The sequence below is a fragment of the Amborella trichopoda genome, chromosome 4 (assembly GCF_054954075.1).
Source record: "Amborella trichopoda isolate Santa Cruz 75 chromosome 4, AtrichopodaSantaCruz75HAP2 v2.0, whole genome shotgun sequence".
Classification (NCBI taxonomy): domain Eukaryota; kingdom Viridiplantae; phylum Streptophyta; class Magnoliopsida; order Amborellales; family Amborellaceae; genus Amborella; species Amborella trichopoda.
In genome coordinates this window covers 14,812,970-14,828,221 of record NC_142339.1, presented here as the reverse complement: position 1 = coordinate 14,828,221, position 15,252 = coordinate 14,812,970, and the positions used below count along the sequence as shown (strand labels likewise).

Genomic DNA, 15,252 nt, shown 5'->3' with positions numbered 1-15,252 from the left:
AAATTAAAATTCAAATGCTACCGGACATCCGTGATCGTCAGATCAGCCCATATTCACTTTGGACAGTTGGACTCATTTTTTCCTGTGAACTAGTGGGCTCACCCTAGCTTTTTCCTATATATATATATATATATATATATATATAGGAAGATGCTAGGGTGAGCCCACTAGCTGATGGAATAATATAAGCCCAATGCTTAGATTGAATCTGGGCCGATCTGATTGTCAGGACTGTATATCGATATTATAATTTTAATATTTTTTAAATAAATCCAAATAGTATGAAATTTGGAGCATAAACTCTTCTCATCAAGGCGCACCTAATAAAAATATTAAAAAAATATTTCGCATATACAATTTTGATCATTGGATCGGTCCAGATTCAATCTGGGCTATTAGGCTTACACTATTCCATAAACCCATGGGCTGACAAAACCTTTTTCCATATATATATATATATATATATATATATATATATATATATGAAGGTTTATAATATTCTGCTCGCATACTTTTCATATACATGAATTAATGTATATATACATTACAAAAACTATGTGTGTGTGTGTGTGTGTGTATATATATATATGGGAAAAGATTAGGTGCGCGCCGTCGGGTATTGGGCTCGCGTGCGCCAACGGTGTTGATCTTCTTTTTTCAATCGGACATTCCCAATTCAAAAACCCTCTCTCTCCTTGAACGTCTGAAACTGTCCATTTCCCGTACCTCACTGAATCGCCTGACAAAGGGCAGACATTCTCCCTCCCTCTCTCTCTCTATGCACTCCCTCTCTCTCGCAGGAAGCAACCCTCTACCCTCTGTGCTATCTCTCTCATCGCCCCTAGCCATTTCTGCCGCTCTCTCTCTCATTTTGAATCTGAAGCACGCCCTCGCGTAGGCCATTTTGAATCTGAAGCACGCTCTTCTCTCTCATCTAAAGCACTCCCCTCTCTCTCTCATCTGAAGCACTATCTTTGAGGCCATTTTAGGTATGGATTCATCCTTTTTTTTCTTTTTAAGCTGCTTCATCCGTTTTGAATCTAAATCATACTGCAGTAGGGTTTGCCATTTTTAATCTCAAGCATATTGCAGTAGGGTTTTCTTACTTTTCGAGTTCCTTGATTAATTGCACAATATTTTTAGATCTGTGTTTTTGGGTTTTTTGGATGAGTGATGCTTGCTTATGGTCTGTAAAATTGTATGAGCTCAAAACCATTTTACAAAATGAATCAGGCTTTGATTGGGTTTTTTTTGCCACATATGGGGGTTTTTGGTTTTTCAGTAATTGAATGTTTTACACAGAGCAAAAAAACTACAACCATAAGAATTCTGTACAAAGTAATATATTATAGATTTGTTTGCCACATTTGGGGGTTTTGGTTTTTCAACCATTGAATGTGTTACATAGAGCAACAAAACTACGATAATAGAAATTCTGTACACATTAATATATCACAGAATTTTTTGCCACATTTAGGGGTTTTGGTTTTCAGTGATTGAATGTGTTACATAGAGCAACAAAACTATGATTAGAGAAACTCTGTAGAAATTAATATATGCCAGAATTTTTTGCCACATTTGGGGGTCTTGGTTTTTCAGTGATTAAGTGTGTTACACTAAGCAACAAAACTATGATTATAGATTTGTATTTTTGGGGTTTTTTGATGAGTGATGCTTGCTTATGGTTTGTAAAATTGTATGAGCTCAAAACCATTTTACAAAATGAATTAGGATTTGTTTGGGGTTTTTTTATGGTACGAGCTTTGACAAACCTGATTTGGGGGTCTATCAGAATGAATCAGTCTGTCAAAAATCAGGCTTTTTTTGGATGAATCATGCTTAGTTTGGGGGTCTTTTAAGTCATTACAATCTTTGACAGACTGAGTTTGGGGGTCTTTTAAGTCATTACAATCTTTGACAAACTGATTCATCCAAAAAAACCTGATTTTTGACAGACTGATTCATTTTGACAGACCCCCAAATCAGGTTTGTCAAAGCTCGTACCATAAAAAAAACTCCAAACAAAGCCTGATTCATTTTGTAAAATCGTTTTGAGCTCATACAATTTTACAGACCATAAACAAGCATCACTCATCCAAAAATACAGATCTATGATCATAGTTTTGTTGCTATGTGTAACACATTCAATCACTGAAAACCAAGACCCCCAAATGTGGAAAAAAATTCTGGCATATATTAATTTCTACAAAGTTTCTTTGATCATAGTTTTGTTGCTCTGTGTAACACATTCAATCACTGAAAAACCAAAACCCCCAAATGTGGCAAAAAATTCTGTGATATATTAATTTGTATAGAATTTCTATGATCGTAGTTTTGTTGCTCTGTGTAACACAGTCAATGATTGAAAAACCAAAACCCCCAAATGTGGCAAAAAAATCTGTAATATATTAATTTGTACAGAATTCCTTTGGTCGTAGTTTTTTTGCTCTGTGTAAAACATTCAATGACTGAAAAACTAAAAACCCCTAAATGTGGCAAAGAAAACCCCAATCAAAGCTTGATTCATTTTGTAAAATGGTTTTGAGCTCATACAATCTTTACAAACCATAAGCAAGCATCACTCATCCAAAAAACCCAAAAATACAGATCTAAAAATATTGTGAGATTAATCAAGGAACTCGGAAAGTAAGAAAACCCTACTGCAATATGCTTCAGATTAAAAATGGCAAACCCTACTGCAATATGATTCAGATTCAAAATGGATGAAGCAGCTTAAAAAAAAAAAAAAGAGGGAAGAATCCATACCTGAAATGGCCTCAAAGATAGTGCTTTAGATGAGAGAGAGAGGGGCGTGCTTCAGATGAGAGAGAGGGGCGTGCTTTAGATGAGAGAGGGAGGAGCATGCTTCAGATTCCAAATGGCCTACGCGAGGGCGTGCTTTAGATTCAAAATGAGAGAGAGAGGGGCGGAAATGGCTAGGGGCGATGAGAGAGAGAGCATAGAGGGTGGCTTCGTGCGAGAGAGAGGGAGTGCATAGAGGGAGGGAAAAGGTCTGCCCTCTATCAGGCGATTGAGTGAGGTACGGGAAACGGATAGTTTCAAATGTTCAAGGAGAGAGGGTTTTTGAATTGGGAACATTCGATTGAAAAAAGAAGATCAACACCGTTGGCGCACGCGAGGCCAATACACGATGTTGCGCTCCTAATCTTTATATATATATATATATAGGGATGCGGTTTGTATAAAGCCGAGGCTCTAAACAATCAAATTAGAGCCGACCTTCAAATAGTGTCGAGAAATGTTGTTTCAATACTGGAAATCTTTGACTAGCCTTAAAATATATTTTTCATCTTTAATTATAAAATTTAAAGCTTAAAAAATAGTGTAGATCCAGCAGATCTATGAAAACATGAATAACTTAAAAATTGACAATCCAAAAATGTGTTACAAGATGCACTATTCCAAAAGTTGAAATCCATGTTTTTCTCAAGTCCATATATCTTGCTGTCGCTATGATCAATTTGAGGATATTTGGGCATCAAAACGACCTCTTCTAGTGAAATTTTTGAGGTAGGCTCTAATTTGATTGTTTAGAGTCTAGGCTCTATATAAACTTTTCCCTATATATATATATATATATGTTTATAATATTCTGCTTGCATACCTTTCATATACATGAGTTAATGAAATATACATTACAAAAACAATAGATATTGGAACAACAAGTATTACAACTTTGTCCATGCACAATATGAAATTAAAAATACAAAGTATCATATTGCTAAAAGGATACGCTCTGCTATAATGCGAGGGTAAGAGATTGATTGCCTTTTGGGCCTTGTCCTGCCTTGATTTCCATGGGGTCAAAGACATTATTGTTGAGTGTTGTGTGATGCCTTCTTAGTCGGATCAGAAGTGTAAAACATGTTTGTTGTGCCCCTCCCCTTCCTAGATTGATCAATTTTAACTTTGATGAGTGCTCCATGGGTAATCAAGGTTTTTGAATTTTTTGCCAACTCCATTGATATGATGACTCTTGTATGACTGAGGTGTTAGTTGTCTTGACGAGGTTAAGATCATGTGCAGTCTCTTTCTCAGCACCTTCACCTGTTGAATTTACGTTCCAGTGTCATCCAATGGGCACCAGTAGAGAGCCACTTCCTTTGGCACCTGGCTGACATAATGGAAAAAGTCATTTACTTGAGTGGTACTCTCTGGGCACTCTTTCCCCACATTTATAGAAACTCAAACGTATTGGTGGGAAGGAGTAGGTATGAGCTCCTTGCTTGCTGAGGACCGTTCCTATTTGCTTGCTTTTTCCTTGTTCTTCTCTATCCACTCTCTGTTGTTCCTCTTCTCCTTGTCCTCAAACCACTCCCAACATCACCCAACCCACCGAAACAAAGAAAACCACCTGCCCCTCTTCTATTCGACTTGGTGCAACTTGATGTATTCTCTTCTGTTTATGAATGGCCAGGGAGGAGGGGAGTGTTGTGGTTGTTTAGGCATTTCATTATTGTAATATGTGGCATTTTCTGGGAAGAGGCTTGTGCACGATTTTTATGATTCATGTTATAGTTTAATACAGAGTATGCTTGTGAAACCCCATGTTTATTGTGGCTATTGTTACTGGTGATTGTCCACTCTATAATTGTCTCTGTCAAGATTATTATGTAGTAGAAATTGTAAAATCCTACTCACTTGAAGTATGATCTAACTTATGTGCTTGATGACAGTTAGATGTGCTAAATCATAGTGAACCTTTCTCAAAAAAAAAACAGTTGATGTGCTAATACTGTTATCTGGTTGTGTCGTGTCATCTTTTGGATGCTTGGTTTGTTTAATAAATCAAGGAGACATATATTGATTTACACTGACAACCTTGTGTACATCCTTATGGAGAGAAGTGCACATCCACAAGGAGACAATTTGATTGAAGATGAATAAGTTCACTTGCTTTAAAAGTTCTGGGAAGTATACTAAGACCATGCTTAGATCTTTGTGGAGAGAGTTGGCATCCACAAGGCTACCTATTGTTGAATACAGTAGTGTAAGTTTGAAATTATAGGTTGATTGTGGTGCCTCAGATGTACTCATCCATCCTGGCAGTCAGAACCCATGAGGAGAACCTTGGTGGTGAGTTTGAAATTATAGGTTAGTTAAAACCTTCAACAAATGGGCGCAAACTACTCAAGAAATGGCACAGGCATAGAATCAAACCGAGGGTTTTTTAACATGACTGTGTACTCTACAATTATGCAGCTTGTACTTCCAAGTTACAATTGACTCACCCATAACGTGACATGTTATTTGTGGCTCTTCAATCATGGGAAACTTTTCTTTGATGTTTCTTTCTGAAACTAGCCTTTCATTGCCAACTTCGAGAGCATGGTGAAATTACAAGTTTCCTTTTGTGCAGGTTGTTCAATTACAGAAATGCATCAATGTATATAACATGTAATTTGCATTCAATCTGAGTTATAAGAAATGGCAAAGACACTACAAATTTTGTTACTCTAGCAGCATACACTGAGTTTGCATTTGCCATAGCTTGTCATGATCGTTGTACTCTGGGCTCTGGAATATGACTTTTAAATTATAATCACATCTATTGCAGTTTCTCAGTTGGAAGGTTTCATCTCCAACAGGGAGCAGTCATATGAGGATCCTATTGAGGAGTAAGTTCTCCCCTTCACCATAGGATGTTTCTGAGAAAAAAAAAAGTATTAATCTTTGTCCTAATGTCACGATTGGCTCGATATAAGCTTATTTGACTTCAATCCTGAAACATCGAGGTCATTGTCCAGGTTACTCTATGCTGTTTTTGTCGTTTCGAGTGAGAATGCCACTGTTGCTGAGCTGGCTGCAACATTACAGGCAGATCTTTCACAGCTTCAGGCTGCTGCATCGTTTGCTTGTCGACTGGGCTGGGCTGTAAAAGTACTTGACCCATCTTCAGTTCTTCAAGAATCAAATGGACCGGGCTACATTAGTAGCATACTTAGTGATGAAGAAGATGGCTCTCATGCCAGTATGAGCTCTGCAGACATGTCTGCTGATGGAAACGCCGTTCCAGTTGTTGAACGTCAAGGACCAGATAAATTGCGGACGATTTCTGGCCCTGTCCGTGTTGCTTTTATTGTTGATGCAAATATCACATCATTTCTTATGATGGGCTCTGTTTCGCCAGGTCTGATCATTCTCTAATTTTCTGCCAAGCTAGTGTTGTTTCATTTTGCTGAAGGTACACTAGCAATTTTAAGTAGTATGAGTATTTTTGTCTTTTTTAGTAAATCTGTAAATAGTTTTTCCGACATCTTAGGCATAAATTTTAAAACCAGAGAAGCAATTGAAATTTTGCAATCAATTGCAGAATTTCAATCCCTATATATATATATATATAAGTCAGGCAGTCATACTTGGAATTCCATTCCTAACCTTACTATATCCCATGACAATTAATAATACAAGAATAGAAACATCTAGTGTAGGACAAACAATTAAGTTTGAATTTTTAGAAAAACCAGAACTTAAAGAAATAAATAAATATATATATATATATATATATATATATATATATATTTATATAGACACACACACACACACATATAACAAAAAGTTTATATAGAGCTGTGGTTCTAAACAATCAAATTAGAGCTCACCTCAAAAATTTCACTAGAAGAGGTTTTTTTGATGCCCTCAAATTAATCATCTCGACATCAAGATGTATGGGCATGAGAAAAAAATGGATTTCAAGTTTTTGGAAAAAAATGCATCTTGTAATGCATTTTTGGACCATCAATTTTCAAGTTTTCATAGATCTGCTCAGTCTACACTATTCTTGAAGCTTTAAATTTTATAATTAAATATGAAAATATATTTTAAGGCTATCGTAAAGATTTCCAGTATGAAACCACATTTCTCGACAATATTTGACGGTGCGCTTTACTTTGATTGTTTAGAGCCTCTCCTCTCTCTCTCTCTCTCTCTATATATATATATATATATATATATCTATATATATATATATATATATATATATATATGCACACACTGGGCTCATTGAGGGTATGACCTTTAATAGAGCAGAATGACGGACCAAAATTCATGTAGCTGACCTCAATTAATTGCGAAAAGACTATGATGATGAGGTTATATATATATAAGGAAATGCTGGCATAGGCCCATTAGCTTGCAATTACATATAGGCCCAACAGCCCAGATTCAATCTGGGCCGATCCAATGATCACGATTGCATTTCGTATTTTAATTTTAATTTTTTTTATATAAATCCAAATCACTTGAAATTTTGGGCGTGTGTTCTTTAAAAATATTATAATCCAATAAAAATATCAAAAAAATATTTCGTGAAAAATAAATTGTCCAAAATACCCCTAAAACATTACAAGGGTATTTTGGTCAATTTATATTTTGTAAATTATTTTTTTAATATTTTTATTAGGTGCACGTTGATGAGAAGAATAGTAGCTTAAAATTTCACATGATTTGGATTTGTAGAAAAAAAAATTAAAATTAAAATAGGAAATGAGCTCGTGTCCGTCAGATCTGCCGAGATTCAATTTGGGCCAATATGTAGCTGTAGGCTAGTGGGCCTATGCCAGCATTTCCCATATTTATATATATATATATATATATATATAGAGCCGAGGCCCTAAACAATCAAAGTAAGGCTCTAACATATTGGGTTATGTTAGGGTGCTCACAATATAGAGTAATTTATTATTGTACTCAACAAATTTTGGACACCTATAAACCCTTGTTTTATACATGGAACATTTTTTAACAAGGGTATTTTTGGTCATTAGAAGGGATGCGACATCATCTACATGGGGTGTGATGTCACATCCCATGTAGATGATGTCACACTCCTAATGGCCAAAAATACCCTTATTAAAAAAATACTCCATGTACAAAACAAAGGTATAGAGGTGTCCAAATTTTGTTGAGTACAAGTATAAATTACTCTATAGTGTGAATACCCTAATATATCCTATATATATATATATATATATGTATATATATATATATATATATTTCCAATTAACCTTTTGAGTGTGTCATGGAATTGATGCCTATGGCTGCTTGTCTAACATATTAGCTTGATTTAAAGACTAATACTTCTGCATAATTTTATATAGGAGCATATGGGTTCTTTGAATTGCTTGGGTCTTTGCTCCCAGTTCTAAACTAGAAAGATGAGACTTTATTGGCACTTTCCTTATCTTGTATATATTGGAAATGAGAAGTACAGTTTCATTATTTCAGAAAATGGATGAAAAAGGAAAAACCGAGAGTCAAAATGAAAGCCTAACTCTGGTGAAAAAGGCACTGGAGTTAGCAGTTGCTTGTTGTTTACCTTCTATTATAACTGTTTGAAATCTCAAACCTTCATATTATCAATGCAAGGAAAATTCCAGTTGACACATAAACCAGGATTTGGTTTGACAAATATGAATCAGTTATTGATCATATCATTAAGCATGCAGTTCTCAGCTTACTGGAATGTGCCTGGCATTTCAGAAAAGGAAGTTCAATCTTCTTCCCGGATACCATTCCTTTTTGTTCCACACCCTTTATGATTTCATGTATGCTTTGTTAGATGCTGAGGGGTTCTATCTTATGTCCTTCATTTTGTGGTGACTTTATTGCTTATTGTTTATGTAGGCCTGAAGTTATTGCTTATTGTTTATGAAGTTATTGCTTATTGCTTATTTTGTGGTGACTTTATTGCTTATTGTGTGACTTTATTGTTTATTGTTTATGTAGGCCTGAAGTCTCATGCCGTAACACTATACGAAGCAGGAAAACTAGGTGATGCTAGCATTGGGGAGCTTTGTAAAGATCTTCAATCACTAGAAGGCACAAAATTTGAGGGTGAACTGCAAGAATTTGCCAATCATGCATATAGTCTTCGATGCACTTTGGAATGCCTGAGATCAGGTGGAGTAAGTGCTGATGTGGCTGTGGATGCCAATGATACAATGGGAATTCTCACTTCAAGCTCAGCTGAGGCTGCTTCTGGTACAGATGAAAATTTCATAGAAGAATCTGCTATCTATTCTTCAACTGAAGTAGAAGAAAAGATCAATGATCATCCTCTGGATTTATTATCTTCTGGAAGTGTTCAAATTGGTTCTCCTGCGGATTCTTATTTATTAAAAAGTGTTGTGCAAGAAGTTGGAGCCATTTCACATTCTGATTACGTGAATCAAAACGGAAATTTGGATAGAGAGAATGATTTATGGAAAGGTGGAAATACTGTCCTAACTGAAAGTTTCAGTACTGGACAGAACACTATTAAGAAGAGAAGAAAATATCGTGTGGATATTCTTCGTTGTGAGAGCTTGGCTGGTCTCGCTCCAGTAACACTAGAACGATTGTTTCATCGTGATTATGACATCATAGTATCAATGGTTCCCCTTCCTTCTTCATCAGTTCTACCAGGACCTTCTGGTCCTATCCACTTTGGCCCACCCTCTTATTCGTCCATGACTCCATGGATGAAACTGGCACTGTATTCAACTGTGGGTAATGGACCTTTATCAGTTGTACTGATGAAAGGGCAGTGTCTGAGATTGCTTCCAGCACCCTTGGCAGGTTGTCAAAAAGCCCTAATATGGGGATGGGATGGATCTGCAGTTGGAGGTTTAGGAGGGAAGTTTGAGGGTAACTTGGTAAATGGTAACATACTTCTGCATTGTTTAAATTCACTTCTGAAGCATTCAGCTGTGCTGGTAATGCCTCTCAGTAAACATGATCTTGATGACTCTGAAAGGCCAATTACGAAGGACATCCCATTGCCTCTTAGAAACGTCAATGGGTCAATTGCCAGTGTAGGGGAAGAAATGGGACTATCAAAAGAGGAAACGACAAAGTTGAACTCCTTGTTGATAGATTTGTCAAACAAGATAAAATTATTGACAATCGGTTATATTCGCCTAATAAAGCTATATAAGAAAGATGAATCTGAAAATGCCTCTCTTGATGGGCAAACATATGACTGGGTTCCACTTAGCCTTGAATTTGGTATTCCACTTTTCAGTCCAAAATTGTGTGGCCTGATATGCAATCGGGTCGTGTCCTCCCAGTTGCTTCAAACAGATTCACTTTTTGATCATCATGAAGCCATGCAAGCTCTAAGGAAAAGGTTACGTGAAACATGTATGGAGTACCAGGCAACTGGTCCTGTTGCGAGACTTTTATACCACAGAGAACAACAGCATGCAAGGGATTCAGAATCACCCCGCCAACTTGTAAGCTATGCTAGTGGGAGATGGAATTCTCTTTTGGAGCCTTCCTTGTCAATATCGAGAAGCTCAAGTGAACATCAGCGACTCAAACTGTTAAATCGGCAAAGATGCCGATCTGAAATTTTAAGTTTTGATGGTAGCATTCTCAGGTAAATTTTGTTGCATCTTTTAGCAGAGTTCCCATAATTCTTAATTTAAGTTTGTTTTAAGCCGCTTGTCCATGGTTTATTTACTGATGATTTTTGTGACTACATAAGTCTGAATCTTACTTTATATACCATTGAAGAAGCAAAGTGCTGCATGATGTTTTACTTTTAAAATCTGAAGTATATAATCATAAAAATAGAAATCAAGTGCTTATTAAACAGCCCATATGCTTTTATTTTAAACGTACATTTGACATGTTTGGGCTGATGCTGATAGTACTTACCAGATAATGGAATATATCTTTCACCCCCATGCTTATGCATATGGATGTGTGATTACACTTGTCCTTCAACAAACCTGGAACACAGTGTATATCAGTTCTGCGAGCTGCATCAATAAAAATTGGTGACATGGGTGTACTTTTGAATTTGCCTCTTCACTGTTATATTGAGTGTTACATACTAACTGGTTTTTTTGAGTAACTGTTTTGCCTTGCATCTGTTTGTGAGTTCCTTTTCCTTCATTACACCATAATTGGATTAGAAGTGTCTATGGATTTTGGCCGTGGTAGGTACTTGGCAGGCCGACTATCAAAAATCTGTATGTGGAGGAATTCCATAAAATTACTGACAAAGCCTTACAGAAGTGTTAAAATGTAATGGTAAGAAAGCTGTGCTAGGTCGAATGCACCTTCTTGATCTTTTAAGTAATTAGGTCTTTTCATAGATACCCTCCTTCTGAAGCAGGCATTTTTAAGAAATTAGGTCTTTTCACACAATAATTTTTGGGTCTTAATACTTATCAGAGAATAATAGGGGTTGTTAAAGCACAGCCAGTGCTCTTGATCACTTCAGAGTCATGTGTTAGATCCTTTTGCAAAGCTTAGAATTTCCTAAGTGTGTAATAAGTTAGAATATAAGGATCTTTTATGTGCAGGCAACATGAGCACTGGGAGTCGCATTATACTTGATAGGGATCTCATTTTGTTCAAACCAAGGGGTAGCAGGTTGTGGATCCAAAATATGAACCTGTTTTTAATTTTCATCATTGAATTTTCACTGGAATTTGCTGATATTTCCTGCTAGATTTCATCAGAACTTGGAGTCAATGATGACAGTAACTAACAGGAAAAAAATGGTTTTTTTGCCATGATTTTGGAATTTTTAATAAAGTTTCACCATCCCTGTGCCCCTCCAGACACCTGGAAACTTTGGATTTTAACTCCGGCAAGTTTTGACATGTAGTTTTTCTTTTTTTTTCTGAAGGTGATAGGATCCTTAAGTCCCCACCATGATTAAAAGACAATGAAATCTGCCCACTGCATCAAGAAGCGGGAAAAGTTTTGGACCTTCTACTTGGGGTATTATCCTTTTATGCTGGTGGCAAAAGGGCCAGAATGACCTTTTAAGGATCTTGATTTCCGGGAGACTCTAAACAAGTGTTTATAGGATCAATTAGCGTTATCTTAGTGATCTTTTGAGCGAGCAGTCTTAATGATTTAGGATGAAGATATTTTAAGAGAGAATTATACTATTTTTAGAATTAGAGAAAGTTGTAGGCTGAACCATAGCTTGGTTCATCATTTCACCGATGTTAGTTCTCTGTTTGTTCTTTGAAGAAATAATAATTGCCATGCGTATATTGATCTCTTCATGGACCAATCATGACATTATGAGGTCCAGAATTTCAATCTATTTGATTAAAGTGACTCCACACAGAGTCACATGAAGAGGTTAAATACACATCAAGCCAAGATGCAAGAAGAGGTAACCTGTTTTGGCCACTGAAAATTATAGAGGGGGAGGATCATTACAAAGAACCCACTAGCACTATCTTCTAGGATGACATGCACTAAAATTCAACTCATTATGTTCCCAGGGTTCAAAGAGCAACTCCCGGCATACCCCTTGGGTTCTTGTGAATATAAGAACTTTGGAAAGGTGAGAGACCAAGTGGCACTAGAAATATTGAAGAGATTTGAATGCTCTGCAGAGAAGTGGAGCAAATGTGATAGGTGTCATGTTGGCTGCAACTCCATGAGAAGTTTGAAAATGGAAACTAGATCTTTGAGAATAAAGGTTGAATTGTATCATATATATATAGTTGATTCAAACTGGTGAAGCTTCCCTTATGAATGATTAGCATTAAGAAATAATGCTGAATTCTTTAGCAACCCAGCATAGAAATATGTACAGAAGAGCCCAAGATCCTTCTTGTGGTTGCCACAAGTAAAGGAACCATCAAATTAAACTTCAATGGCAGCGCCATGGGGAAACTAGGCCGACCTGATCTGGGGGCACCTTTGAAACCCACATCAGTGGGATCCTACTCATCTACTCTGAACCTGCTGGTATTGGTGATGTCTTTTTTATCGAAATTCAAAGCCTGCTGCTCACCATGCAATGATTCGATGCAAGTTGGGGCTTAAACAGTTATTCTTGAAGTTGATTCACAAAATGTCATTTCCTGGCCCAACAAGTCTACCCTTTGCCTATGGAGGTTGGCACACCTCTTTGAGCAATTTTTCCAATTGTGTCATGATCTTTTGGTTTCTTCTAGACACACTTGGTGAGAAGAAAAACTCAATTGCTGCTCACCTGGCCAGAGAAGGAATGACTCATTGTTCTACAGCTGTAGTTACCCAGCATTTGTAACCCTCCTCCCTTTAAGTTATTAGATTGTGCACATGGCGGCAATTTTTTGTTTCAAAAATGTTATACCTAACACCCACATACAAGTTTACATCATTAATAGAAAGAGTCATGGGAAAAAAAAAAGGGCATGGGTGATATGCAGGAGTGTCTAATAAGGACATTTGTGGTAGAAAGGTAAATCTCAATGAAAGATGCTGGTATCGATTTATACCTATTCCCTGGTAAAGTGAAGTAATAGCTTGATATAAAGAGTAGGAGTTACGTTTGAACTCATCTTCCATATAAAAGGGCTGTAACCCGGTGCTGGTCCCGCCTATGCAGGATCCCGGGAGGGATGAGCTGGAAATGATCCTGACCTTTGGATTTTTATGCGCAAAGTGGCTGCTCTTAAGACTCAAACCCGCACTCTTGTGCCGGCTACCCTAGCCTTTTACCATCACACCAAGCGACGGCCCCTTGGTTTTCCATATATATATATATATACATGTATGTATACATATATATATATAATTAATGCTTTTGCATGTCCCCTCAAACTCACAAAGGTTTTTGTCGTCACCATTGGGGTCAGTAGTTTATAGTTGGTTGTCTGAATAATTACTGCTTGAGTATTGTGTTTTGACTTTGAGGTGAATTAGTCAGTAACTAGTTCATTTTTCAAAAATTAGGCAGTAACTAGTTTTCTCTCAACTATTGATGGAAGTGTCTCATGATCGTGCTGATTGACTGAATAGTCTGAAATGCCCTTTATTGCTTGTAGCCTCTGCTGTTGCGCTTTTTTTTCTTTTCGGGTACCAATCAAAAGCCAAAGAATTGAATATGTGGGCACCAATGGTGCAATCCAAGAAAGAAAAGAGGTTTCCTACAGCTAAGTGGCACATCAACGCCAAAAGTGCGATTAAAAAACTTGCAAACATTTGTTCTGTTCTATTCCTCTTATCAAACATGATAGGAAAATCTAATTCATTTTCTGTTTTTTTTTCTTTAAATCATTTTCAGATCATATGCTCTTTCCCCTGTGTATGAGGCTGCAACAAGGCCCATTGATGAGCCTGGTCTTCAGGAAGGATCCACAGTTACGAAACCAGAACCTGATGATTCTGAGAGCAAAGTTGTTGTTCTCCCTGGTGTAAATCTATTGTTTGATGGATCGCAACTACACCCCTTCGACATTGGAGCTTGCTTGCAAGCTCGCCAACCCATTGCATTGATAGCAGAGGCCTCCATAGCTTCTGCGGCCCTTCACCAAAAGAAGCCCTCATAGTCCCTTTGATTGTTATTCATGGTGTGAAGGCTGAGCACAGTTGCTGTGCCTTTAGAAGTGATGCCTTTAGTGGCATCACGTTTTAACAACCAAGTAGCTCTGTGGATCCTAGGCCGAATTGAAAGATGACTGGTGTTATGGGTAAGTCTCAAAATTCAGGGTAATCCATGGTAGTTCTCCGGCTTTGCCAAGTATTCATTCACAATGCTCGTGCAAATTTAGGAATTTTTGTTCGATTGGATGATTCTTTAATATATTTCGATCCCCTCTTGTGATGACCATATAGTTTGCTGTTTACTGGGGTGACTGAAGGTCACATGTTCCTTGCATTTCTAAGGATTGATGATTATCAAAATCTGCGGTAATTATTCAAACATACTTGTGAGTTTTTGCAATTGCAAATATGCCAAAGTCAGGTAGTGTATAGTGGATTATTCCGAAAACTGCCTAGAATTCTCCATGCAAAAGAACTGTGTATTCCAATAAAGACCGGTTTTTTCATGAGAAGTGTTGCTGATGAGCCGGAATTATCTTGCAGTATAAATGGCTGTTTTGTGAACTCATTTATGTGTCTATGTGTAAACTGCTATTTATTGGATTAATTTTCAATAGGTGAAGTGATGTAGGATGGCACGGTGGGAAAAGAAATCCACCTTCTTTCCGATCTTCAAACAATAAAAAGCCTCCAATAAATGGAGAAAAATATTGGTTGTAAATCAAGCCAAGAGAAGACTGTAAATCAAGCAAGAGAACTTTCTTCTTTCATTAAATAAAATCTATTCCAACAACATAAGACTCCCACAATGTGACATTGCACATTTTATAAGCCTATAAAATCTTAAAATTAATTTGAGATCCAAATAATCAATTTAAGACTCTAAAATGCCCCTAAATAGTTCTAAAATTTCAAAAATACTCTGGAAACCCTTCAATTTGCAGGACATGTGAATAGTAT

At 36.9% G+C, this 15,252-nt stretch overlaps 1 protein-coding gene across 7 annotated transcripts in view; it reads left to right on the top strand.

Moving 5' to 3' along the window:
- The window catches only part of LOC18423248 (FAM91 carboxy-terminus protein), a 53,648-nt gene extending 38,850 nt beyond the window's left edge, over positions 1 to 14,798 (top strand). For all 7 annotated transcript variants that reach the window (XM_020672365.2, XM_020672343.2, XM_020672373.2 and 4 more), the window contains 4 exons: positions 5,579 to 5,639; positions 5,769 to 6,151; positions 8,749 to 10,381; positions 14,033 to 14,798. In XM_020672365.2, coding sequence (XP_020528024.1) covers positions 5,579 to 5,639; positions 5,769 to 6,151; positions 8,749 to 10,381; positions 14,033 to 14,297 — 2,342 coding nt within the window. In that variant the 3' untranslated portion in view covers positions 14,298 to 14,798. The remainder of the gene's footprint in view (positions 1 to 5,578; positions 5,640 to 5,768; positions 6,152 to 8,748; positions 10,382 to 14,032) is intronic.
- Positions 14,799 to 15,252: the final 454 nt, after the last annotated feature.